This window comes from Gnatocerus cornutus, chromosome 6, assembly GCF_029298725.1.
Source record: "Gnatocerus cornutus isolate USDA-ARS CGAHR chromosome 6, icGnaCorn1.1, whole genome shotgun sequence".
Taxonomy (NCBI): Eukaryota; Metazoa; Arthropoda; class Insecta; order Coleoptera; family Tenebrionidae; genus Gnatocerus; species Gnatocerus cornutus.
This window is the reverse complement of record NC_142238.1, coordinates 9532756-9556349: the sequence shown is the minus strand read 5'-3', so window position 1 is coordinate 9556349 and position 23594 is coordinate 9532756. Positions and strand designations below refer to the sequence as shown.

Genomic DNA, 23594 nt, shown 5'->3' with positions numbered 1-23594 from the left:
GTTGTCGGAAATCCTCTGGCGTCTACTAATAAAAACAAAACATGTGATTGGTTGTTTTTGTGCTTTTATACGACCTCTCACCTGATTGGTCGGGAAAACGTCAATATTTAAAATCTAAATGGCAAGTTAATAAAGTTGGATCCGTTTTCATAAGATTTGAGACTTTTTAGGTGGTAAAAACGAAGAAAGCACCGAAAAGTGGTTATTTTAAAGAATTTTTAATACATTAATCAATGTTTACATTGACATCGCATAACCTAAAAATTCACAAGCTGTCACGCTAACCTCCAAATCTAGGCAACAAGCTCAATTTTTCAACTCAGCTATTTCATCATGGAGTGAGTATATCAATAAATATTGACAGTATAAAATTAAACACCATTTTTCAGCACTTTATCTGATAATTCAGATAGCGGTGGTCAGTATTTCAATGTAAAAACAATGTAAACTATGTAAAATTTTTAGCTGGAGGAACGGGCCGAAAAGCGGCAACTGATATGAAAAGACCCGTTCTTCTGTTGCGCCTCCCAAATCCAGAGGGATATCCCGTTAGAGCCGACATTCAGTTGCTAACTTCAATGGGATATGGTATTCACTTCCACCATTTTTTTACTAAATTAATATCATTTCTTAGGCTTTGCACCGGATATGCCTGCGTTTCTCTTGAACTGGAATGTTGAACAAATCAATGAGTATATTTGTTCTTTGTATCCAGAGATTCCTTTAAATTCTGTTGGATTTAGATTGGCTAAATGTGATCGAACAAAAAAAATTCACATACTGAAGCCTGTTGAAAATGTTAAAGAATTAAAGGAAGAGCTGGGAAACAGTAAACTGATCTTATTACCTAATGAAGAATTACCAGAAAAATCAGTAGTTGCCCCAAGTGACGATGATGCTGCCCAGACGAAAAGAAGAGAAAGAAAATCACACAGTAGATATAAAGTTGATGAGGACGATTTTGAAGTCATAATAGAAAATGGACAACACTGTAAGAATTGTGCTTAAATGTGAAAAGTATTATTTATTATTTTTGTAGCAAAGGCGAAGGAAACACTTCAAGAGAACCATGAAGAATTTTCCGTAGAAAAAATCCTAGACAAGCGCACGCGCAACGGCAAAATCGAATATCTCTTAAAATGGAAAGGATACTCAGAGTAAAATAATGAAATTTTAAAATCGAAGCGGATTCTAATAACCACCATTTTTTAGATCTGATAATACTTGGGAGCCTGAAGAAAACCTTGATTGTCCTGACTTGATAGCAAATTATGAAGCTCAATTTGAAGTCAGCGCTAAAGTAGATCCGGATGAAAATGAGAAAGCTAACAAGAGGAAAAACATAACTGAAGATAGCAGAGCTCGCGGTTTTGATCGTGGACTTGAACCAGATAAGATTGTTGGTGCAACTGATGCAAGTGGCGAATTGATGTTTCTTATGATGTGGAAAAGCTGCAGAGAAGCGGATTTGGTACCCGCAAGTCAGGTCAATTTGAGGTGTCCAGAAGTGGTCATTGATTATTATGAAAATAAGCAGCAATGGTTTTGTAAACAAAGTGTTATTGAAATAGATTAAGAGAAATTAATTAATATTGTATTAACATGTGTGGAACTTTTTATATTTGAAAATTATTTTTAGCGGAATATTTCGTTTTATTTCCAAATTCTATTATTTTTAACTCTGTGGTTTATCTGTCAAACTTGAAACACCTAACTGTCAAAATGATGTCAAATCGAGTAAAGCACCTGTCAACCAAGTGACAGCAAAAAGTCTTGTTATGTGTCTATTTCAGTTCTAAACACAATTCAAATAATTCTAAAGTTTGTTTCCTAATAACAATATTATGAATGTAACTTCGTCGCAGTTGAAATCCGTTTTTCCTTCATTTAAAATGTAGTTTCTGTGATGTTTAACCTCATTGTTAGAGTTTCGTAACTTATAATGTAAAAATGTTCGGGGTAATTTGCCCCCAGTGTAAGAAAACTTCAAATGGGGCCTCCAGTAGACTGGTCAAAGATTCTTGTGGACATGAAAAGTGCCGAATGTGTCTACTCCTTGACGAGGAAAAATGTGAACAGTGTAAAACAACAAATAAACAACGTCTAACAGAAACAAATTGTAAATTCGAGGAGCCACACATTGATAAAATATTTGTTGACAAAAATTATGAACAGCAAAGTGTTATTAAGTTTGAAAGTCATACTGGCGTTATCACCTGTAATGGAACTGTGAAGAAACCTGATATTTTTCCTGTACTCTCAAATGGAATTGATGATAAGAAATGTGACGAAATTAAACCGCCTCCCGTTGTACAGAAAGTTAAAAAGAGTAGTACACCCAAAACTTTTAAAGATATTCACTTTAAAAGAACCTATAGGAATATAATTATCCCCAATCATATATCAGTTCTAAAAGATCCAGTTCAATATAGGTGTAATCTTTGTAATAAACAGTTTACCACAAAGTCTCACATTAAGTACCACATTTATTGTGCAGGGGGTAAGTAGATTTTTATTTCTCTTCTCCAGGCTCTATTTTTCCTTTTACAGAAACAAAACCCTTCCAATGCAATGTTTGTACAAAATATTTTGTGAAAAAACCGCATTTAGATATTCACATGCAGAAACACACTGGAACTAAACCATACAGTTGTAACATTTGCCAGAAGTCATTCAGTGAAAAAACAAAATTGAAGAGGCATGTTGCCCTACATTCTTCAGCTAAACCTTATGTTTGTACAGAATGCGGGAAAGCTTTCCGCAGCAGAGAATCTTTAAAGATACATACTTTGATACACAGAGGGGAAAAACCCCACACTTGTAGAGTTTGTAATGTTAGTTTCAACAATACTTCCAATTTAAATAGACATTTAATTTCACATTCAAGTAAGTATTTAATCAGCGAGGGAGTTTTTTAGTTGTTGTTACTTTTAGATGAAAAAACACACATGTGTGATCAATGTGGAAAAACATTTAAAATGAAATGGGCCTTAACAGTGCATCGTCGATCGCATTTAAGACTTCGCCCCTTTGAATGTACTACTTGCTCAAGAACTTTTATGAATAACAAGGACCTGCAGCGTCATCAACTTATTCATTTAGGTAGGACACTATTGGTTTATTAGATTATACAGGCTGAACCCGAATAATGTACAAAGGTCTCACAGTATCAGCTAGCAAAAATAAACTCAAAATTCTATTGAAGCAAACTCACCGGTAAACTTTAGATCATCACTTTTTAGAAAAAGCAACGGAAAAAAACTAACTCATAATTACTTGTAATGTTTCTCTCTCTACCACGATTATTGTTAAACTGACGGGAGCTCCGATAATGACATTTTTTGCTACTTATGTAAATTAAACCGTTTTTATTCCCTACCTTTGGATGATTCAGGCTGACATTGAGACTATCCTAACAATTCAATTTTTAAACATTTTTGTTCTCGAAAGCGCTAATGTGACCTCAAACCTTGGCCATCTTTTCAAACTCTTTGCATTTTATTCGAGTTCAGACCGTATGCACTGTCTCCAGGTTCTTTGTCTGACGTATTTTTTGCAGAAACGAAAGCTTTCATCTGTAGCATCTGCACGACTAGCTTCAGACGTAAAGACAATTTATCCCGTCACGTGAAAAACACTCATCCTGGAAAGAAAGTGGATCCTATTGCAGCTACAGTAAAGCAATTACTAATCAAGCCTTCCAGCAAACCGGTTGATAATCCTAACGCGATTAATGTGATAACTGCATCACCTGCTTGCAAGCCTAAGACAGAAGCAATAAATAAACCGAATAATCGAACGGGAACGGTGATAAATGGACCCTTAAAGCTTGCATTTAAAACGAGTGCATTCAAAAATAACTACAACATTCATAGGTAATTATTTTGAAGGAAATTTACTGATCTCCGATAAGATTAGGAACTTGTGTACTTATATCTACTTTTTACAGAGACTGCGACTACGATTTAATTCCCAACGTGTCAAAGCCATTCGATTTGGCGGAATCCGTGAACATTTGTCAGAAGATTTTATCCCCGCACAGCCCACCCCCTCGTACCATAATACGAAAAGGGAGTGAACCCACCTCCACCGAAATTTGTCAGAAAATATTGTCACCATACCCAACGCGACCTCTCCATTACGAAACTTCGTTTGAACATAAAAAACACGCCATCATTAAAAACATTAAATTTAAGTTACCCGAAAATTACACCAATCTCAAAGTTAATGATACTTTGAAAAACGGGGTACTTTTAAATCCCGTCAGATCGTTAAACACAGATGTTGAGTTGCCTAAAAATAATTCATACGCAAATATTCCAAATGCTGCCACCAGCGTTATTGTTAACAGCAGCTTAAAGCAAAATACTAACATGCATTGGAGAAGGAGAACTTCGCAAAACTTTTGTTCAAAAACTTTGGAGAATTAAAGACTGGGGTTTTTCAATGAATTTTAGTTGTATTGTAGTTTTAATATTATAATATATAATTTTCTAAATGTTTTTTTGTAATAGTTTTGTGATTAGATTGTGATGTTATGAGACTCGGAAAATTGTATGATAAAATAAAGTTCGGCTGTGTATAAAGATAAAATTATTTTGCAGTTATTTCAATAAATTCGACGTCGGTGAAAACTACGTCTCCTGGTAGAGTCGTATTGGCGGCGTTAAAGTAATCTTCAACTGAAACGTATTTTATGCCTCCAAAGAAATCCAAAACTGCGATTTGTTCAATATCTACTTTAGCCACGTAGAAATTATGACCTAAAAAAAATTGAAATCGTCCTTACGAAATATCACGCATTTACCTTTTGGCCACCATTTCATTGAAGGATGTTTGGCAAATAACGCATCCTCTCCAAATTGATATTCAGGGCTGTTTTTATCCACCTTAAATAAAATATTATATTCCATTGAGTAATTAATGATGATTATTGTCATGTACTTTGAGCATCTTGCCGGTGATGATCAGCTTAGCACAACGAGGATCTTGCGGATCGAAATTTTGTTGTTTGCAGTAATCAGATTCAGCCAAAGAAGCCATAATAGTACAGCGATTGTCTTTCTAAAATAACAATAACTTTACCTTAAAATTTAAGTCGATATTTTAGTTTCATACTAAAATGTCTTGTCCCGACACATCCAGGTCCGTCATATACAAATACGGAACTCCTGTACTATTAGAATCAGGACCGTCACTCACGGACTTTAAAGAAACGAAAGGATACCCTTGGATGTCCTTTTGAGTTGATTTCGTTGCGATCGACACCCAATCTTACAAAAAAATATTTTCATGAATGAAATACAAATAGTTTATTACCAGAATTGCGCATAATGTATCTAGCCATTTTTGCTACATCACTGGGTTGTGGAGGCACAGATACAGATGATGGAGCAAAGATCCAAATGCTGCAATATCCGAAATGCGCCAACACAAGAAGGGCACTGATTTTCACAAGAGCCATCTGAAAGAACTGTTAATGAAAATAATGACTTGGAATTTGCAACAGACCGGGCGCAATTTTCTAATTGAAACTAATTAACTAGATTCTTCAGACAATGTACATACCTTTAGTTGAACAAGTTCTTTGTTGCTAGAATTTGTCAGGGGTCGAACACGAAGTTAAATTAATCGTAATTTGCAATTGTAATGATTAATGTTGGTTTTAAACAAAAAGGTCAGCGCAAGTTACATACATTTCTGGATTATCATTGAATATCCATAAATTTCCGTCGATAAAAATAGTTATGTTTATAGTAACAAACAAAATTAATCTTTATTTTAAGAATAAACAAAGCTGCGATAATGCCGGACTAATTTATGGCTCCTTTAATTCTCACTAATATTGTTATAAAAAATACTAATAATACTATAAGATGCATAAAACATAACTGGAATTAATACTTTTTTCAAAATCTTATTTTTAATTTTTAATCATTAATTTTTAATTAAAAAACAAATATTGAACTCCTATATAGGCAACCAATTATACAACTATTTAACTTTTTTAGGGTAACATAAATTAATTAATATTATGTTACAGTACTCTTTTATTAAATTTTTGTTATGCAATATAACGTGCAAAACCAAAATTCATAACTTTATAATAAAGAAAAAAAGTTTAGTTTTAATTTTTGGTTTCTTAAGGTTGGCAATGAATGTAACTGACAGGGATATTTGCTTTTCCCCTAGTGTTTCCGGTTCCTTTTTGTGAAAGATACGCTGCAATGAAGGCTAAAGGCGAGGTTTGTTGAATTTTTATTTAATTTTGGCGTGTTTCGCCTCTTTTTTGTATTAAATTCTATTCCTAATTAAACCCCCGTAATGGTTTCTTACTAAATTTGATCATTTTATGTATAACAAACGCGCAGATTGCGTGTTTTTCTAACCTTAACACGTGCATAACCATACTTGTCATTTCAGGGCATTCACATTTTTCTCTATGCACCACTTTTAAATTCTAGAATACAAAATATAGTTCATAATGCCCAACTTGACAAGTTTTGGATAAACTAAATGAGTCAGTTTTAGTTTAGGAATCCAGAAAATGGTCTTTTGCCACTAAATAAATTCTGCTTTTTTTTTTAGTTGAAGGAGTACGAAGTCATTGGGCGCAAGCTGCCCACAGAGAAGGAACAAAACACGCCCCTTTACCGCATGCGAATCTTTGCTCCGGATAAAATTGTGGCAAAATCCCGCTTTTGGTATTTCTTAAGACAATTAAAGAAATTTAAGAAGTCTACTGGAGAGATTGTCTCAGTTAAGCAAATCCCAGAAAAGAAGCCGATTAAGATTAAGAATTTTGGTATCTGGTTGCGTTATGATTCTCGTTCTGGAACGCACAACATGTACCGGGAATACCGGGATTTGAGTGTATCAGGAGCGGTTACTCAATGCTATAGAGATATGGGGGCACGTCATCGTGCACGGGCTCATTCTATTCAGGTAATTAACAATTTTTAGTGCAATGAATTTGTTCTTAAATAGTGTTTTTAGATTATTAAAGTTGAAGAGGTGAAAGCGGGTAATACAAGAAGACCGCAAGTGAAACAATTCCATGATTCTAGGATACGGTTCCCATTGCCCAAGAGAATTCATCAAAAGATGAATCGCTTCTCTGTTCGTAAACCAAGAACCTACTTTGGATAAAATGTGTTATGTATGATGAAGTACATAAATAAATCATTTATACAATTATTTAGTAATTATTTTCACTTGAACCTCATCTAAAATAACGATTTACACGTAAATAAAACATCACATTACCCACTTAAAGAAAATTCAAGACATGATATGGTGAGGAATTATTCATTAGTAAAAGGAGCAAAAAAAAGGATTAATACTAAATTATTGAAGATATTTGATATTTTCTTTATTAACAAAATAAGTTCAAACAAAATTCATTATTACACTGAATTATTATAGTTTAAAATACAAAAACTAAACGACAATTCTCTTATCAGAAACCTACAATTATACCTGGATGTCATCCCCTAAGTACAATATTAAATATTACTTCTGGGTGTGCGAAAAAGGAAGATCAAAAATTACGTCTCTCTCTCGTTTACGTAAAGTTTCTTTTAAATCCTGCAATTTCGAGTTTCCTAAACTTGGGAGAAATGTAACTGTTTTCAGGTTTTTGAGTTACCTCTAATTTAAGTACGAAAAATTGTTCACACGGTTCTCCGTGTTTGTTCAGAAGTAACACTGAATACCTTACCCATTTATATCTTCTTATATGGTACTTTAATTAGATCTGGCGTAAATTACTTATACAGGCAACTCCATAGCTCGATTCAATATTCTTATCACGACCACCGTGGTTTAAAGTGGCACTGGTAACAGACAATTTGCATAAATATCTGATAGAATATATAACTAATTATAAATATTAATATGTAATCAATAATTTTAAATCGGTAATCGCATTTTTGGCACATAACTGATCTGTGAGGTTTATATTGAAACATCTGAAAACATCATGCGATTCTATGCTACGCTATAGTCTTGAACACTGGCATGCTAGGATTGACAACTGGCAGCATTCATGAAAATGGAATGCTATGTTAAGTGTTAATTTAAACATTACAGGCAGTTATTAAATGAGACAATTTTTTATGAGATTCATGTAAATAAATATCAGTCTAAAAATGTGAGTTATGAATGTTAAATGCTACGATAAACGTGCGTGTCGAAAATTGAATGATATAAGAAAATATGTATCTGTCAGTTATAGTGCGTAGAAAGATGTACATCAAACTATATCTAAAGGTAAAGCTAAGTTACACGCCCGCTCATTTCCTACCAAACAACCAATCTTATGAATCTTGCCGCATTAAAATGGGACAGTTATCATGCAGGCCAAACAATTCGCCTAATGCTAATATTGAGATTACTACACAAAACAAGATCTTATTGGTCATGTGATACGAAAATAGCGGTTTAATATGGCACACGTTACAACACTTGAAGTGTAAGGATATATAGTTTGTACACAATCAAAAATATGTGAATCTTTCGCTTTTTCTCATAAATTTTTGATCTGAAAATAAATTTGTAGAAGAAAAATAGAAATGTTCTCATTTGTACGTATGAGACCTCGAAAATTTTTCAAGTACTTAGGCTTTGTATCTGTTTGACCTGTTGACAGCAAACGCAAGAATGAGAGCAAAAAGCAGACCCAAAACTTGTATAACCGCAATGACAATTCCAATTACGAGAATCCAAAAGGAGAGCTCTCTCAACGTTTCCATTAAAGCATGGTAACAACCATTTTCGTAAACCACTGTATAATCAATAGAGCCAGTCGGTTTAATGTTTTGAATCTTCTTCTTGCAAAGATCTTCTGGAATCTCCTCACGGCAGCAACTCGTCGGAATGCTGTAGTTATCTTGCGGCGACCTCACAGTCGAATCAAGCTGCTTGTTACCCATCCAATCATTAGGAGCTTTGGCACCACAACATTGCAACTATAAAAAAAGTGTCAAACTATGTAAACATTCTACAAATTCTCTTACTTTGCGTTGGAAAGTATCAAAGATCATCCTGCGGCTCTCGCTCTCATGATATTCCTGTTTCACCGTATATTCAACTGCATTCTTAACCTGAAGCTTAAGACTGTCTTGGTTGATATGAATCCAAACTCCTGCGGAAATTTCAGCCACAAAGATGATCAACAAGAGACAGAAGAACGTTGTTAGAGCACACTGATTTTCTTGGAGTGCTCCAATCAGACCAAAGACAGCCACAACGAAGAGCAAAAGAGATGCGATGAGAATTATAATTACTGAAATTACGTAATCTTGAGGTGCAGTTAGTGAGTACGACGGATCCACGAGCATCCATATTGCAAAGACGGTACCGGCAACCCCCAAGATCTGGAATAAGACAAAATTTTCACCTTGAGGTGCAGCCAAAGGTTAACAGAAGCAATTTAAGTAATATTTGCCAAACTCAAATTTGTCTGCGTATTGGCACGAATTCAATAAAAATATGTTGAACTGCATATAATAGTTATTATGACTGGATTCGTGAATCATCCGTTCTAATTGAGTTTCGTGGTGTTTAATAAAAGGCTTTATTTAGGTAAGAAAACGAAAGTGGTAACTTTGAATTTATGTAATCAAGACATAAACGTACGTTGTGTATATTATTTTTTAGATAAAGTTTTCTTTGCTGGGATGTAAAGAATTTTATTAAAAATAAACTGTTAATTTCACCTTGGTTGTGTATTACTATCTACATTACATCATAATCTGAAGTGTTTTAACACATTCTTATTGATTTTATGCGTCGTAAAAAAAAGAGGCTAAAAAAGTTAATTGGAACCATAAATTTTTTTATGTATTTTTGTGCTTTTATAATTTATTAAAAGAATTGATAGGTATCGAGTTTTTGCGAATCAATTTAAGGTCAAGTCCACGTTTATCGTCACCACAATGATAACAACTGCAAGAATTAAATAAAAAAACTGTTATTCGAATTACATAGGTGTTACCGAAATTGGTTACAAACATAAAATAAATAAATATGAAATTATATTAATGGAATAAATTAGTAAATTCCAATCCGGATTACGCGTTAGTTTAGAGCCAATAAAAACTATTTTGAAAAATTGTGGTCAAGTAGTTATCAATTAATGATAAAGATACAGTTTAGATTACAACTTACAGAGTTTACAATCGAGAATGGTAGTTCAATTAGGACTAGATGAAGGAAGTCCGATTGAATTAGGATTAAAACAGTCAGACAAAAGGGCCCTATTCTAAAGCGACCGTTTAAAAATAACAGCTCCATTATATCCAAGAACGAAAATTAAACGTTCTGCTTAAGGTGGAACTAAACCGAATCAAATTGAAGTAGATTCACGGAATTACAGAGTGGTGAACCCACGGTCCACAACTAAGAATCGTATCAATTACGATGCAGAAAATGCTTGGAATTTATGCAAGGTTTCCTTCTTGTTCTAGACGTTTGAATGTCTGAAAATATAAACAAGAATATAGGACTTCTGACTCTAGGAGTCCGTGCAAGAGCTTTTCTTAGAACTGGGATCAGGTGGGAGAACTTTTGCAGGGTAAGGAAAATGTGAAAATGTGTTGCTAATTCTTAATGAAGTAATCACAGCTTCTCTATGATGTCATCTTGTTTCCACCTTAAGGAAAAATATGCAGATATAATGTTTACCCTTCTAGTTTATCTTAAAACGTGGGTTGTTATACACAAGAATATTAAATGGCGCCGTAAAAAGTTCTTATGATAAACCATTCTCTACTGTTCTCTATTAATAGACCAAACTTCATACTCATTCATTGAACAAAATTGTCTGCAAGTCCCATATAAATGAAACTTAATCTAAACCATCTTCTGGTTCCTATCCTTGAAAGAATAAAAATAGGCACCGAATGAGTCGTTTATGGTTTCTATTTCTGGGACCACACCATGAGTAATGCAGGTGTCACAATAATAATTAAAATTGAATGATTTTGATACCTACGTCATGTTAATAAATATCCCTGATTATGACCTAGTCTTAGGAGCTGCGTTGGTGCTGTTTATAACTTGAGAATAGGAAGTAATGGTGTTTTTAAATTCCGATTTAATCAACAGCTTTTATCGTATGTTTACATTACAAAACCATGAGAGGTGTTACTGGTTATATGGCGTTCTCACCTTTCATTGCTATGTCCAAAGTATGAAGCTGGGCGAGGAAAAACATCTTTTAGTGCAATTTTTCTAATCTTAGGTGAGTTCTAATAATAAATTATGACAAACAGGAGCCGGCATATCAAATCATATGTTTTTTTATGGAAATTATTGCGGAACACATTGACCACATAACCTTGTTTTTGTTTTCTGTTGGTGGTTTACCATTTATAATTATCGATTTTGCACAATCTTCCTCGTTTGTTTTTAAATCAGTGGGAAGCATTTTTTCTGAATTAAAATCAATATAAAAACGGCAATTCATCAATAATTCGGTGTAGGCAAAGCGTCAGGTGCGTTGTTGTTACCGTTCATGACGTAATGATTGTTTCAGGAAATGCTTCTGATTTAAAGCTCCCTTCAAACCAAAACAACATCAATAATGGCGGAAGCGGTTTCTAACTGCGAATGCCACAGGGAGATTGAGAAAATTTTTCATTTTCACTCATTTGGACGCTTCTGTCACTATTGAGTCACTTTTGTTATGAAAACTGCCAAAATGGCAACTAGATAAATGAAAAAAAAACTTACCGCGAATATCAGGTTGAGAAATACCAAAAGGTATTTTAAGACTGCGTAGCATCCACCGAGCCCCATTTTGCTTCAATATTAATTCAGTACACAATTATATCACTTATAATTCACACATTAACCGAGGAGATTCTGTTTGTTTTGGATTGAATTGGAAATGATCACTAGGATTTGTCAACGGATGTTGCACATGCGGAGTATCACGAGACGCGCTTCGGTCCGATTCGATTTTGGCGCTTTTCTAGCCAGCTTAAAAAAGAGCTTTTTTATGGACAATTAACACCAAATTTGATTTATCGTAATTACTAATTAATTAGCTGTTGTAAAGCAGACGTCAACTCATTGACAAATTGAATATGAATGAAACTTGTAAGTAATTAGCTAATCAGTTTTTGTTTCCCGTCTCACCATTAAAGGCGCGAGTCCAGTTTTTGTAATAATAATTAACAATTATTTGCGTCCTTATCAGAGTTCTATTACGTAGATAAAGGTATGTCCAAAGCACGTGTTACCTTGTTATGCTAATAATCCTACAATTTTGTACTATCATTGCCATTTTTAATTAATAATAGCAATGTTGTATTAACCAGTTTTGTTTAAGTTTAGAAATCTAATTTAGTATCTAATTTTTTTTAGGTCCCACAAGTTTTTCCGTTTTATAAACTTAAACTTTGGAATTGTTTCGTTTCTTCACAGTGCTTTTTAAAATCTCGCGCTATGTCCTAAATGTCAACGCCAAAGAGGTGAATTGACTGCGCATGCGTAAACCAACCTTTGACAGCCAGTTTGTTTTTCTGAAAATTTTCAAGAATTACATAAAATTGGGGCCCCAGCTGGCTTGAAATGAATTAGTTTGTAAACTATGTCTCCACTTTGGCCCCACAGTAGTACTTTTATCATTTATTAAAGCTTCCAACTCAGTGTTCCACTTTTATCTTGGTCGCGTCCCCCAAAACGGAATGGAAGGGATGGAGCAGAAACGAGGCGCATTAGAAAGCGATTGTAATTTACCTGCTTCAAAGATAACTGTTTTGATAAATATCATCGCGAAAATGGCGAAAAATCCTTCTATTGAATGTGAACTGAGTCAGGTAATGACTTTTAAATTTTAAAACCATCACGACTTATAAACACATTGCAGGTTTTGGATGATTTTCTTGAAAAACTGGGCGAGTGCGATAAATATTTGGAGAATGGTGTATTTAACATGAATTTCGCAGAAGCTGCGCTACTTATACAATGTTCTGCTGATCTCTATAGCAAAAAAGTGGATATATTGTGGGATTGTATCTTTGATTACCAAAAGCGCTTGTTATTGACAGAAGAAAAGTAAGTCAACGTTTAAATTTTTTATTACATGTCGTAAAATGACTCATTTTCAGGGATGGAGATAAAAATAGAGAGCTTGAAAAAGTTGAGGAGAGAAAACGCAAATACAAGCGCAAAAGGAAAACAAATAGTGAGGAAAATGAGAGTGCTAAATTAGTAAACAGTTTTTCCTTTGGAAACTCGGAAAATATAGATTATTTAAAACAGCATTATGAAACTATTGATATGACAAAACAGTGGGATAAATTTCAAGTCAAGAGAATGTGTGATAGTACAAATGAGCAGGGTATATGCAAAAACTTCACGTTTTTACCAAGTAATTCCATCCACACTGAAGACAATGATTATATTGGGAAATATGACCAATTCCACTCAATGTCGGTATTAGATGAAATGTTCCATTTGGAAAAACAAAAGCTTTTATTTGATGACCACAATTGTATCACCAAAATGAGGATTGACAGTTATGTTATTAATGATTTTTTTATGAAGAAGTGTATCCCAAGCAACCAAAAAAGAGACAGCTACTCACTTGAATTAAAACAGTATGTTGCTCACTTTTTTGAATCACATCAATATCGAGAAAAAGAAGTTACATCATCTCGTACACAGCAGTGCTGTTTTACTCAGCTAGATAAATTGCCAATGGATATTCTGCAAGAGAAGAGCCGGCTCTTCGGGAATGATTCCACTTCAGAAGAGATATTTTTAAAGCCCTGCAGTTCACAAACCCCTGAAACTAGTTTACAACTTGTTTGTAAAGAGAGCTTCGTTTCATTGGAAAGGCTACCTTTTAACGTTATTAGAGATAAACTAAGAAGAAGCAGTTTTGCAGATTCACTGTTTGATGAAGATCACATGTCCGTTTCTTGTCTTAGTCCATGTAATTTAGACCAAACTATTGGAGGAAATTTGGAGAATAGGAGTAAATCCTGTAGTCAGGACTCGGCATTTTATGAAGATCTTGATGACCATGGCAATGATACAGAATGTCAAGATTCTATGGTCGAATCTTCATCCAAAGTTGAAGGTTCCGCTATTGCAACAACAGAATTTTTATCTCAAAAAGTTGAAGATTCTACTATGACACCAGTTGAAGAACTTGGAAGAGTTGGGGAGCCTGTAACAACAGAAGGAGCTGGAGAAGTCAAAACAACTACAACAGATGAAGCCAATTGTTCAGAACAAGAAACATTAAGTGAAGGACCTGTCACAGAAAAACCAGCAAAAAGATCTTTGGCTGTACTCCTTCTGCAGGTAGTCTTTTGCTATTTTTGCTCAACTTGTTATAACTCCGTTTTTTCTTTAACAGGATGAAGAAAATCAAGAATCAAAGAAGAGAAAACTACGAAAAAAACGCATTTCGGCTAAAGCTATAAAACTTTTAGCGACAGGGCTGACAGTCGCACACCGGGACTTTGAAAGATTTTGTCGGCAGCAGTACAAGCCAGCGGAAGGAGAAGGTACTTTGAATTTTACCTTACAACTCGATTTTCACAGAATATTTCAGGAAAACTGTGTCCATTCTTGCACGACTGGGAACAGTCCGATCAAGAAGAAGATAATCAGAACGAAACGTCGGATGAAGAACAGGAAGAAGAAAACGAAACGGGACATGCGTCTCCTCCACATAGCGACGAAGAAGAAGAAGAGGAAAAAAATGATGAAATACCAACAAATCCTGAAATTGAATCACAAAATGTGCTCCCTTTATCGCTGTCTCCAATCCCTTTACTTGATGGGCCGAGTACCTCAGCCAATTTCGATCTTCTTGGACGAACTTCCACACCACATCGTCCAAAAGACACACCATTTTCATTGTCAAATACCGATCCAGAACAAGAAGAACGCTCTCGTAGAAATGTACGAGAATGGCGGTCGTTCATTATACCTAAACTCAAAAGTCTAGACAATAGAGCGGATTTTGATATCCACGAATATGGATCTCGAATGGTTGAACCGGCAACAATAGGGGAAGAGAAAAACTTTAAAGATATAGTTAAAGGAAAGAGTAAATCTGAAGTTGTCAGGTACTTTATAGCGACACTACAATTGGCTAATACTTACAACGTTGAAATTAGCGGGGCAGTTCCAAATCAAATCTCGAATGATACTTTCAAAGTTAAAGTTATTGATAAGACCAAACATCATGAGCGGTTGGAAGAGTACCAAGCGCCATCGGAAGAAACTTTAAAAGAAAGAATGGAACGAGCGAGAGTACAAACGGCGGATATGCCTCCTCCAAATAAGAAACGAAAAACTGAAGGTTGTCACCGGAGGTTATTTTAATTTGTAGGAACTGGTTAATTTGCTTGGAGATTTTTATAATTGTAGACACACCAATAAGTTTTGTGCCAGAGCGGTGCATATAACAGCTCAGTATTATTTAAGTTTTAACTTATTGTTTTTAGATTATTTCTGCCTTTTTTAACTGCCTCAAATGTAATGATTATTCCATGGTTTTAAACTAGCACCTCATGTAATTAATTTTCCGTTAATTTTATTTAATTTCATTCAGTCATCATCATTCACTTTTTTACATGAAAACGACTGTGATCTCAAACGGTTAATCTGTTAAATTAATGTTAAGAAAATACTTTTTTTTATAGTACAATGTTAGATATAATTACAAATTAGATTTATTGTAAACTAAATAGTGTTTTGTTATGAACACTTTATGTATTTTTGCAAAACTTGTCAAACCAATAAATTTCTATTCATAGCGTGTTTTTTTTTGCGATTTAAAATCCAATTATTACGCACAAGGAATTAGAATAACGCTAAATGAGCTGATCTGATGAATTTATTGATTTTAATTATCTATATTATAATTTGACAAACATCATTTGTACTTTTCACGGATACATAGCTTCTGGAAACGTTGCTTGGATAATTATGGTGAGATTTAATTTTGATATGGTACGTAAATAATTCGTAATACATACTTTAAATTTCAACAAATTCAGGAGATTACTTCTATTTCTTATTAGTTCATTTTGGCTAGTTATCACATAATCTACAGTTGTAAACAGCCTACTTTCAATACAGCGCAACTTAGTGCCTAAGATGAGTTGAAAATCACATAGAAGACAAGGCCAATAGCATAGATTTGAAAATTTTGAAATACTGCATGTTTATGCCATTGTCTGTGGCATTTTCGATCTCCATTGTGCTGGCAACAGCTCATCCACTCTTCTATTCAAAAATGATACTTTGTTGCTTAAAGTATTTACTGTTTCTTCCATGTGTGCCTGTCGCCGCCACTCTAACTGGGGTAGTAAGAGCTCAGCTTTAACAACTCTGGATTCCATATTTCGAAGTTTTTGGCACACTGAATCAATATACGCGTCTTGGAGCAGACTAGCAGTGGCTTTGTCTAAATATTGATGGTCAGAGTTTCACAGCTCATAAAACATACTTACTTGTGTAATTAATTTTGCAGACGTCGATGTAAAAATACCTGTGAAATCAGAACTAAGAGTAGTTCAAAACACAGTAGACTCACCTGTCTGGATCAGGGGACTCTAACAGGAATGACAATGGAACAAGAACCTCGTCGTCACGTCGCAGTTTAATAACCTTGTTGTCCTCAGGACCTACCTGGCAAATATTTTGAATTTCCCTTTTTAAAACGTTGTACTCAGACTCAGTGTTGAATTCGACGGTTTTTTCTGTGACTTCAGGCAAACCTACGATAAGTTACGATAATTACTGTTGGATCTTTATTACTAATTACCTGAATTGTCAAATCTACGGATTTTCAAACGAACTGCAACTTTATTAGCTTCCATTTTTCGTAAATTCGGGAACGGAATGACTAAAAAAACATCCAACCTGTCACTATTTTGACGTTTATATGATGCGGAAATTGTCACGTGACTTTTATTGATCAATAATTTGGCGGGAGCGCTGCGATCAGTTTATTGGACAGTGGAGGTAAAAAAGAAAAACAAATTTCGTTTTCTTAAATATAAGCATATCATAAGCAAAGTACAGTTATTGGTACTCATTTTAAGCAGAATCCAAAACTGTGTTTCAGACTCTCGTACGTCCACAAATAACTGAATTAGAAGCGATGGAAATTTCGGACGGTGAATTGAAATTTGTTTGCTTTAAATCTATGAATTTCGGTTGATATGAATAATTTATTTAAAAAAGTTTATTGAACGTATTTCAGACTGTAAATTAATTAAATTGTTTATGAAATACGTAAAAATACACTTGCCAAACGGACTTACAAACACAATTTAAAAGTGCACTCCAATGTTTTCCTAATGAGATTTCTTTTTACAGTTACGCAAATGGTTGAACGCAGCAATTTCGGGGAAAAAAGTGGTTTATTCAATGAAATTCGCCTTCAAAATAAATTAAAATTTAAGTAAGCATCTTCATACTGTAAAAAGTAGCACAATGTAACTACAAAATGAACAATTTTAGTTCTAAAAAATTAACAAATCGAGCATTGAAACTGTTTCACTAAACTATAAAAGCTCCAAACCCAAAAGCTCGTTTCATGGAATCCCAATAATATCTTTGCCAATTTTCTTTAGTTACGTCTGCTTCTCCGGACGGCACTCCTGTTTGCACTAAATTAACTTCTGTGTGGTCACTCTGCAAATAATAAAGTTTAATTTCAAACTCAATTTTTACAAGCGAGCGTACCTTTTCGTTAATATTAAACGTAACAGTGGAATAATGTCCTTCAGGCCACTGTTTATACCTCCATTTTTGTACAATTTTTTTCCCCGGAATGAGCTCTTCAAATTCGCCGACTATATTACCACTGAACAACTCAAATTTTCCTCCTTTTGTCGCGTCCAGTTTCACATGAGCCCTCGTAAATGCTGTTACCATCTCGATTCTCGTTAAAGCGTCATAAAATTCATGTGCTTTGCATTGAAATTGTTGCATTAAGTTTATAGTTGTTACATCTATCTTGAGTCCGACTTGTTTGTTTGTTTCCGTTACTACTGGTGTCATGTTGATTTTCTTATTAAAGCCACTGGATAACGTTTTTATCGCGTCTGGTTTTATTTCATCTTTTTTCGGCAAGATCATTCCTTTGGAAAATTCTTCTTTTAGACCTGACAAGTACTTCGCCAATTGAGAGCGAACTACTTCTTTGCCTGATCTGAACATTATTTCTTTTAGTTGGTCGCCTTCTTCGTCTGAATCTTTCACGGATATTTTAATCTGGGAAAAAATAGATCATGATATAAAAATAGAGTTTAGAATTTCCCGCTTTACATGTTTAGGGTAATGAGTGAAAATTATTAGAATTAAATTAAGAAATTATTAGAATTTTCACCAAATGCAATTTTCGTCTGATGACTTAACTCATTACTTACATCCAATTCTGAGACATCATTCTCCTCTGAAAGATTTGGAATTTTCACTTTGCCAGAGTATGTTCTGTCAGAACCAATAATTGAGCCACTCCACTTAATGGTTAAATCCCACTCATAGAAAAATATCAATTTCCCTTTCCTATTACTAGCAGAGGCTTCTCCTTCACATTTTTCAACTTCTGTGAATGTAATGTTGGCTACTTCTGACTTTACTGGAACATCCTTAAACAACTCTTTTATTCGGTCAATAGACCATGGACCGGCGTTTTTCTCTGTCCAATGCCAATTATTGACATTGGTGGCATCAGGTCTTTCCTCGACAATCCAGCGTGGATCCCCTTCGCCCCATTTAGCCATTTCGCTTGTTGATTTTAGGTTATGTAAAACAGCACAAGGTGGTTCTTCTCTCTACAAGAATCTTAGTTAATAAACACGCACAGTACTGAACACGCAACGTAATGGAAATGATCATTAACGATCCAAACACTTAAACCAATTATTGTCTAATTTAGAAAAATAATTGTAGAATTACCTGTCCAGTATTGATTCACCGATTTTTTTGTAAAAACTCAGAGTTTTCGGAGTTGTTGAATGAATAAAAATTCCACACTGAACACAGAACGGTTTTACGCAAGTTTGGCGCTGAGAGAAAATGCTCGACGGGATTCTCGTAGTTTCTTTCTGAACTTGCCGATTTTTCTAGAATTTTACTGCCATGAATTTGGCACTGCTGTCATGTGTCAAAGCAGTTCGGACGGATTGGGATAGATGGCGCTGGGTGTCTAATGTATTATGTGTTGCCTAACGTGTAATATTTTTTCCGAATTATTCAAATCTGCGAATATTGATTATATCAAATATACTTTAAATAGTACTTTAAATAGTCAAATAATCAATGGAAATGTGAGTATCGATGCATAATCTTATATAAAAACACTTTTCTAATCTCTCATTATGGTGGTGTTTTTTAGTATTTGCCCATTTTCTATTCGCACGTTTTTACACTCTTTAATATTATACTTATTCAAAGACTGTCAGACGCACGTTTAGTATTATAACTAAAACATACATTTTTTGATCGATGAAGAAGGCAACCGTTCAAATTATTCAATAAAAAACTCAGTGACCACGAAAGAGCGGAAGAAAAAACAAAAATTAACATCATACAGCCTTGTCCCCATAGAATTATGAAGCTCAGTATTAAGCAGACACTGATTCCAAATTGCGTAATTTATTTGTGAATTCTGCCAACCACAATTTGGATTAGTGATTTGACCTGTTCATTGGTTAGTGCTTACTAACTCTCATTACCAGTCCGGTGGTCGCATTTATATGATCTACATAATGTCGCAAAGTTAACAGCGTGCGTAATAATTGATCTCCGTTAACACACATTTTATGTTTACTCAAAGTCAATATTTGTCGTATTTACAGTTTTTTGTTTGATTTTCAGATGATAAGTACTTCTGAAGGCCGCTTTGTGGACTTAAACAATAGGCACGAATTTAATTGCAATAACTTTATGGCCAATCCAAAATTTTAATTCATTTTAAAATTCCAATATGAGTTGTGCAACCCCCAGAAAAATGTTGTAATATTCAATTCTGGGTATTTTTAGAAAATGATAAAGGAATTTTAAATTTGCTGTTTTAATAAGAATGCATGAGTGTAATAAAAAGCATTCAAGAACGTCAGGCATTAAATAATAGAATCCATGGAAAGTCCCTCTAATTAAAATAAGGACGCTGACGTCCCTGAATCAGACAATTTCAACAAATGCGATTGACTTTTCAACAAAATGTGTACATACAAAGGGTGCAGATAACATTGGAGTGTTTCTCTTTAGAGCTTACAATACATTCAAGGCTACTATCGGCACCAGGCCTGTCAACTACATTATACAACAAACTAATGTTGCTAAATCAAGACGTTTGTATTTAAGTCCATGAAATTCCCAAACAAAATGTCACGCAGTGTGAAAACGTCACCATTCACCAAACTGATTCTAATCGAAATAGGAGTTCTCCGAAAAGAAAATCGAGATCTACTTAGAAAGTTTAAAATAGGAAAATCCTCCCGGTTTTTCGTAAAATTGCCCCAAATGCACCCGAAAAGGAATATTTGCAGGAAGCGAGTGAGCTGTTGTTTTCAGCTCCGGTCGAATATCCTTATTAAATAAATAAGGATAAATAACACCCATCACAGCAATGGAATTACGGTTGGAACGTTTAGGTGGAAAATTTATGGTCAACTTTTCGTTCAAGGCCAGACCTGGCCCTGTGCAAATTTAATTATCTGGACCGGTGACTGTAATGAGACGACATAATTTTCAGCTTTTCACGCCGAAAATGGAATTTTGTCGTCGTACGATAAACATGCTTGCAACAATTATAACTGTACTATAAACTGTAGGGTTGCAAAACAGGTAGGCGCAATCTTTGCCACACAAACGGGGTTACAAATAATTTCCAAAGTAAATTATTATCAAAATTGTTTCGGGTAGGGGAACTAGAAAATGGGTCACGTGTTATATTATATGGAAACAGGACGACGGGAAACTCTGCTCTTGAGTGCAATACTCGTTAAAGTAATAGTGTCTAATGAGTAGTTTTGGTGGAGGTGAGTAAATTATTTCATTTAAGAACCTAGATTGGGGTTTACTGTTGTCTGGTGGTTAAAATTAAGAAATTTCTTACTGCACATAAAATCTTCATTAACAGTAGTGGGCACAAAGTGGACAAGAAAAGGAGCAACCGAGGAAAAAGGGAATAGCCCTGCGCTCGTGCATACAAAAAATTCACATAAGTTGAGAAGTAAACAATTTGAGTAAAATTTAGAGAACCCAACAAACCTTTTACTTTGAAGTAATACAGGAGTTCAAAGGTCTCTTCATTTCTTCATTCAGTCATTGTACAGAACTTGCGTCTTTTCTGCCTTTCAAATGTACAAAACTCGTAGCTTTGACTCTAAATTAATTGTATTGGACATGTGCATCTGGATTTGCAGCTACAGATTCATAACGTAGCACGAATTTAAAAAATTTAGTTCTGTTACCACTTGACCTGCACGTTTAGATTGTAAAATTTAACAATAAACCCGGCGCATCCACTATATTTGATAATACAATAAAATTTATAAGTTTTATTGCTGCAGCGTTGCATTTGAAATTCGTCATTTCTGTGTTTAAATAAGATGAAATCCACAAAGATATGCCAGACAGAATGAAATTGTGAAATATACGTGCTCATTACAAAGAATAAAACTTTGTATGTGGAAATAACAGACATGATGTAAATACTATTTTTAACAACGCTTGTATTTTCTGTTAATTGTCTCAGTTTTGTGGTCTCTAGAAAATTCCTGGTTTCTTTTTTTAAACAGATGAAACCTCTGGAGTACAGACACATAATGAAATTAGCTTGTGTCGTAAAATCTACATTTTTTTATTTAGAATTTTTAGTAACTAGTGCAAAACGTTTGTATTTCTTTACGTTGTGTGGATGACTAAAATAGATTAAATCCACTATGTAGTTCCATTTTTGAACTAGGAATTTCTAAACTATTTTTTGTCTAAGAGACGACAGCGTTATTAATGAGAGGAAGTCCTTTTCTTAACAGAAGATAGATCTATCAAACCTATTGAATAACTTGCAAGAGACATTTCTAAAAGTGCTCACTAACAGAGTAGTGAAAACTGTCGTAAAATTAATAAACTTATATGAAAATAATTATTATTTCAATATTTTTTCGTCACTTGTAGTCGCTTGTTGATTTGAAACTTTTCAAATTAAGATAAATACTCTTATTTACTTATCAGCTCCCGAACTTTGATTTGTTGTAAAGTTTTTTTACCGATTTCATGCCACTCGTATCAGTTATTTTAAAGAATGTTTTTTGAAGAAAGAAAAAAGGTCACATTGGGATGCTTTCCCAGGTATGTCCGTTTTTATGAACCATTTAAATAGCTACTGAATTTATTTATTGTTTGCTTATTTAACTAAGGGTAACGTAGAAAATTGAAGAAAAATAATCAATCTACTTGCATGCATCAGAATTTATTACCCATCAGACACAAACGTAACAATCTAAATAAATACATAATAAAAAGAACAAAACTTCGACTAAGTTTATCGGAGTTATACTGCCGCGTAAATTTACTTATATTGATGTTGATTTATATGACTACGTTATTAATTTTAATGCATTAAATTGAATTTTCACGTTGCTTGGGAATTAAAGAACAAGTATATTATATTAGGTAAAAATAAATCTCAAAATTAATAATTTGTTTAATTCAGCCTGGAAAATTTTGTCTGCCTGCAAATGTGCAAACTGATCGTTTAGACCGATTAGACCAATTGATTGGGTGTAGCACCTTCTCGTGTGACCTTTAATCTTTGATTTTTTCTGGAGCGAAAGGACTTTTTTATGCTGACCATGTCACTGACAATGTTGGCTATCATCGACAAGAATACAAAGTATCATATAGGATGTAGCTACACTGAACTCTTATGGAACTTTAAATTAATTTGTGAGGGAAAAATATAAACATTCTAAATGTCAAAACAATAAATTGTAAGTTTTGAGGTCCATTTCTTATTTTCTTTACATTACGGATGCAAGACAAGAAGCTACTTTCGTACTAGTCACTTAAAGTACTTTTGTAGCGGCATTTTGTTTCGTGGTAGATTGTCACTTATAATTAGAACAAAACCGCTCGCATAATAAAAAACCACAACCGCCTTGACGAACAAATATTTATAAACATTTTTGTTTAATTCAATATAAAAATAACAAACAATTGAAAAAATCTTATTTGACTGATTTAAATTTGTAAAAATTAAGTTAAAAAAATGTAGTGCCTATTGATTAATTTATTATTAATTTTTATATTTGTCGCGTTGATAAAAATTGTATTTTATTAATAGATATAATGTTTTCTTCCGGTTCCAACTTGAAGTGAAAGATAAAATGGGTTATTAGCTAGTCTGTGGGCGGCATTTCCATATATGGTAGTTTGTCGGCGTAGTGAAAGCATGAATTGCTCACGTTTTGGTATAATGTGTAGTGTTTCCACGGGATTTTATTCTTTTCAGTCTGGAGAGTGCTCGGGCTGGTAAAAAAAGGCATAAAAATGGACAAGTGGTGCTCGTGCAGTCGCACCCTCCTGCAGCAGTCGTC

General features: G+C 34.1%; 8 protein-coding genes across 11 annotated transcripts; 4 read left to right on the top strand and 4 right to left on the bottom strand.

Annotated features, from left to right (window-relative positions):
• Nucleotides 1-11: 11 nt before the first annotated feature.
• On the top strand, nucleotides 12-1644 carry LOC148172690 (uncharacterized). 2 transcript variants are annotated; one of them, XM_088038085.1, is made up of 6 exons: nucleotides 12-338; nucleotides 390-415; nucleotides 466-588; nucleotides 635-991; nucleotides 1040-1157; nucleotides 1213-1644. In XM_088038085.1, exons 1-6 carry the CDS (start codon nucleotides 334-336, stop codon nucleotides 1574-1576), a joined length of 993 nt encoding a protein of 330 aa, XP_087894211.1. In that variant the 5' UTR covers nucleotides 12-333; the 3' UTR covers nucleotides 1577-1644. The 2 variants fall into 2 exon arrangements, with proteins under 2 accessions (XP_087894211.1, XP_087894209.1); XM_088038083.1 differs by having other exon boundaries at nucleotides 390-418.
• Nucleotides 1645-1711: 67 nt separating this feature from the next.
• LOC148172689 (uncharacterized) lies at nucleotides 1712-4593 on the top strand. Its single transcript, XM_088038080.1, has 5 exons — nucleotides 1712-2500; nucleotides 2551-2886; nucleotides 2935-3102; nucleotides 3560-3875; nucleotides 3950-4593. Exons 1-5 carry the CDS (start codon nucleotides 1951-1953, stop codon nucleotides 4428-4430), a joined length of 1851 nt encoding a protein of 616 aa, XP_087894206.1. The 5' UTR covers nucleotides 1712-1950; the 3' UTR covers nucleotides 4431-4593.
• On the bottom strand, nucleotides 4440-5725 carry CREG (Cellular Repressor of E1A-stimulated Genes). Of its 2 annotated transcripts, none has more exons than XM_088038087.1 (6): nucleotides 5569-5725; nucleotides 5320-5473; nucleotides 5119-5273; nucleotides 4945-5064; nucleotides 4808-4889; nucleotides 4440-4763 (listed from the first exon to the last, which is right to left on the bottom strand). In XM_088038087.1, the coding sequence occupies exons 2-6, from the start codon at nucleotides 5462-5464 to the stop codon at nucleotides 4594-4596; spliced, it is 672 nt and encodes a 223-aa protein (XP_087894213.1). In that variant the 5' UTR covers nucleotides 5465-5473; nucleotides 5569-5725; the 3' UTR covers nucleotides 4440-4593. The 2 variants fall into 2 exon arrangements, with proteins under 2 accessions (XP_087894213.1, XP_087894212.1); XM_088038086.1 differs by having other exon boundaries at nucleotides 5320-5464.
• A 425-nt stretch (nucleotides 5726-6150) lies between these two features.
• RpL18A (ribosomal protein L18A) lies at nucleotides 6151-7197 on the top strand. Its single transcript, XM_088038675.1, has 3 exons — nucleotides 6151-6245; nucleotides 6589-6945; nucleotides 6997-7197. The coding sequence occupies exons 1-3, from the start codon at nucleotides 6228-6230 to the stop codon at nucleotides 7147-7149; spliced, it is 528 nt and encodes a 175-aa protein (XP_087894801.1). The 5' UTR covers nucleotides 6151-6227; the 3' UTR covers nucleotides 7150-7197.
• A 158-nt stretch (nucleotides 7198-7355) lies between these two features.
• On the bottom strand, nucleotides 7356-12008 carry LOC148172686 (leukocyte surface antigen CD53-like). Its single transcript, XM_088038162.1, has 3 exons — nucleotides 11737-12008; nucleotides 9018-9377; nucleotides 7356-8969 (listed from the first exon to the last, which is right to left on the bottom strand). Exons 1-3 carry the CDS (start codon nucleotides 11800-11802, stop codon nucleotides 8619-8621), a joined length of 777 nt encoding a protein of 258 aa, XP_087894288.1. The 5' UTR covers nucleotides 11803-12008; the 3' UTR covers nucleotides 7356-8618.
• Nucleotides 11161-15785, top strand: LOC148172685 (uncharacterized). 2 transcript variants are annotated; one of them, XM_088038159.1, is made up of 7 exons: nucleotides 11161-11245; nucleotides 12373-12591; nucleotides 12646-12827; nucleotides 12878-13065; nucleotides 13119-14322; nucleotides 14378-14528; nucleotides 14576-15785. In XM_088038159.1, exons 3-7 carry the CDS (start codon nucleotides 12696-12698, stop codon nucleotides 15352-15354), a joined length of 2454 nt encoding a protein of 817 aa, XP_087894285.1. In that variant the 5' UTR covers nucleotides 11161-11245; nucleotides 12373-12591; nucleotides 12646-12695; the 3' UTR covers nucleotides 15355-15785. The 2 variants fall into 2 exon arrangements, with proteins under 2 accessions (XP_087894285.1, XP_087894286.1); XM_088038160.1 differs by lacking the exon at nucleotides 12373-12591 and having other exon boundaries at nucleotides 11183-11245.
• Nucleotides 15786-15854: 69 nt separating this feature from the next.
• LOC148172684 (uncharacterized) lies at nucleotides 15855-17043 on the bottom strand. The gene is made up of 4 exons (XM_088038163.1): nucleotides 16802-17043; nucleotides 16571-16754; nucleotides 16488-16525; nucleotides 15855-16441 (listed from the first exon to the last, which is right to left on the bottom strand). Exons 1-4 carry the CDS (start codon nucleotides 16854-16856, stop codon nucleotides 16200-16202), a joined length of 519 nt encoding a protein of 172 aa, XP_087894289.1. The 5' UTR covers nucleotides 16857-17043; the 3' UTR covers nucleotides 15855-16199.
• A 340-nt stretch (nucleotides 17044-17383) lies between these two features.
• LOC148172683 (activator of 90 kDa heat shock protein ATPase homolog 1) lies at nucleotides 17384-19168 on the bottom strand. Its single transcript, XM_088038161.1, has 4 exons — nucleotides 18946-19168; nucleotides 18414-18821; nucleotides 17728-18258; nucleotides 17384-17676 (listed from the first exon to the last, which is right to left on the bottom strand). The coding sequence occupies exons 2-4, from the start codon at nucleotides 18768-18770 to the stop codon at nucleotides 17542-17544; spliced, it is 1023 nt and encodes a 340-aa protein (XP_087894287.1). The 5' UTR covers nucleotides 18771-18821; nucleotides 18946-19168; the 3' UTR covers nucleotides 17384-17541.
• Nucleotides 19169-23594: the final 4426 nt, after the last annotated feature.

What these genes read in the sequence shown, in the direction of transcription:
- LOC148172690 (XM_088038083.1), top strand. An exon ending in TGATAATTCAGATAGCGGTG is followed by an intron (nt 419 to 465) that starts GTCAGTATTTCA and finishes TAAAATTTTTAG; the next exon opens with CTGGAGGAACGGGCCGAAAA. An exon ending in GCTAACTTCAATGGGATATG is followed by an intron (nt 589 to 634) that starts GTATTCACTTCC and finishes ATCATTTCTTAG; the next exon opens with GCTTTGCACCGGATATGCCT.
- LOC148172689 (XM_088038080.1), top strand. Translation starts at nt 1,951, where the DNA reads ATGTTCGGGGTAATTTGCCCCCAGTGTAAGAAAACTTCAAATGGGGCC. An exon ending in CCACATTTATTGTGCAGGGG is followed by an intron (nt 2,501 to 2,550) that starts GTAAGTAGATTT and finishes TTCCTTTTACAG; the next exon opens with AAACAAAACCCTTCCAATGC. An exon ending in TCATCAACTTATTCATTTAG is followed by an intron (nt 3,103 to 3,559) that starts GTAGGACACTAT and finishes TATTTTTTGCAG; the next exon opens with AAACGAAAGCTTTCATCTGT.
- CREG (XM_088038087.1), bottom strand. Translation starts at nt 5,464, where the DNA reads ATGGCTCTTGTGAAAATCAGTGCCCTTCTTGTGTTGGCGCATTTCGGA. An exon ending in TGTCGGGACAAGACATTTTA is followed by an intron (nt 5,065 to 5,118) that starts GTATGAAACTAA and finishes TTGTTATTTTAG; the next exon opens with AAAGACAATCGCTGTACTAT. An exon ending in AATGAAATGGTGGCCAAAAG is followed by an intron (nt 4,764 to 4,807) that starts GTAAATGCGTGA and finishes AATTTTTTTTAG; the next exon opens with GTCATAATTTCTACGTGGCT.
- RpL18A (XM_088038675.1), top strand. An exon ending in CACGGGCTCATTCTATTCAG is followed by an intron (nt 6,946 to 6,996) that starts GTAATTAACAAT and finishes TAGTGTTTTTAG; the next exon opens with ATTATTAAAGTTGAAGAGGT.
- LOC148172686 (XM_088038162.1), bottom strand. Translation starts at nt 11,802, where the DNA reads ATGGGGCTCGGTGGATGCTACGCAGTCTTAAAATACCTTTTGGTATTT. An exon ending in TTCTCAACCTGATATTCGCG is followed by an intron (nt 9,378 to 11,736) that starts GTAAGTTTTTTT and finishes GTCTTATTCCAG; the next exon opens with ATCTTGGGGGTTGCCGGTAC. An exon ending in TTGATACTTTCCAACGCAAA is followed by an intron (nt 8,970 to 9,017) that starts GTAAGAGAATTT and finishes CTTTTTTTATAG; the next exon opens with TTGCAATGTTGTGGTGCCAA.
- LOC148172685 (XM_088038159.1), top strand. Translation starts at nt 12,696, where the DNA reads ATGGAAGGGATGGAGCAGAAACGAGGCGCATTAGAAAGCGATTGTAAT. An exon ending in TTGTTATTGACAGAAGAAAA is followed by an intron (nt 13,066 to 13,118) that starts GTAAGTCAACGT and finishes ACTCATTTTCAG; the next exon opens with GGATGGAGATAAAAATAGAG. An exon ending in TGGCTGTACTCCTTCTGCAG is followed by an intron (nt 14,323 to 14,377) that starts GTAGTCTTTTGC and finishes TTTCTTTAACAG; the next exon opens with GATGAAGAAAATCAAGAATC.
- LOC148172684 (XM_088038163.1), bottom strand. Translation starts at nt 16,856, where the DNA reads ATGGAAGCTAATAAAGTTGCAGTTCGTTTGAAAATCCGTAGATTTGAC. An exon ending in CCGTAGATTTGACAATTCAG is followed by an intron (nt 16,755 to 16,801) that starts GTAATTAGTAAT and finishes AACTTATCGTAG; the next exon opens with GTTTGCCTGAAGTCACAGAA. An exon ending in CTGCAAAATTAATTACACAA is followed by an intron (nt 16,442 to 16,487) that starts GTAAGTATGTTT and finishes ATCAATATTTAG; the next exon opens with ACAAAGCCACTGCTAGTCTG.
- LOC148172683 (XM_088038161.1), bottom strand. Translation starts at nt 18,770, where the DNA reads ATGGCTAAATGGGGCGAAGGGGATCCACGCTGGATTGTCGAGGAAAGA. An exon ending in ATGATGTCTCAGAATTGGAT is followed by an intron (nt 18,259 to 18,413) that starts GTAAGTAATGAG and finishes ATTTTTTCCCAG; the next exon opens with ATTAAAATATCCGTGAAAGA. An exon ending in CGTTTAATATTAACGAAAAG is followed by an intron (nt 17,677 to 17,727) that starts GTACGCTCGCTT and finishes TATTATTTGCAG; the next exon opens with AGTGACCACACAGAAGTTAA.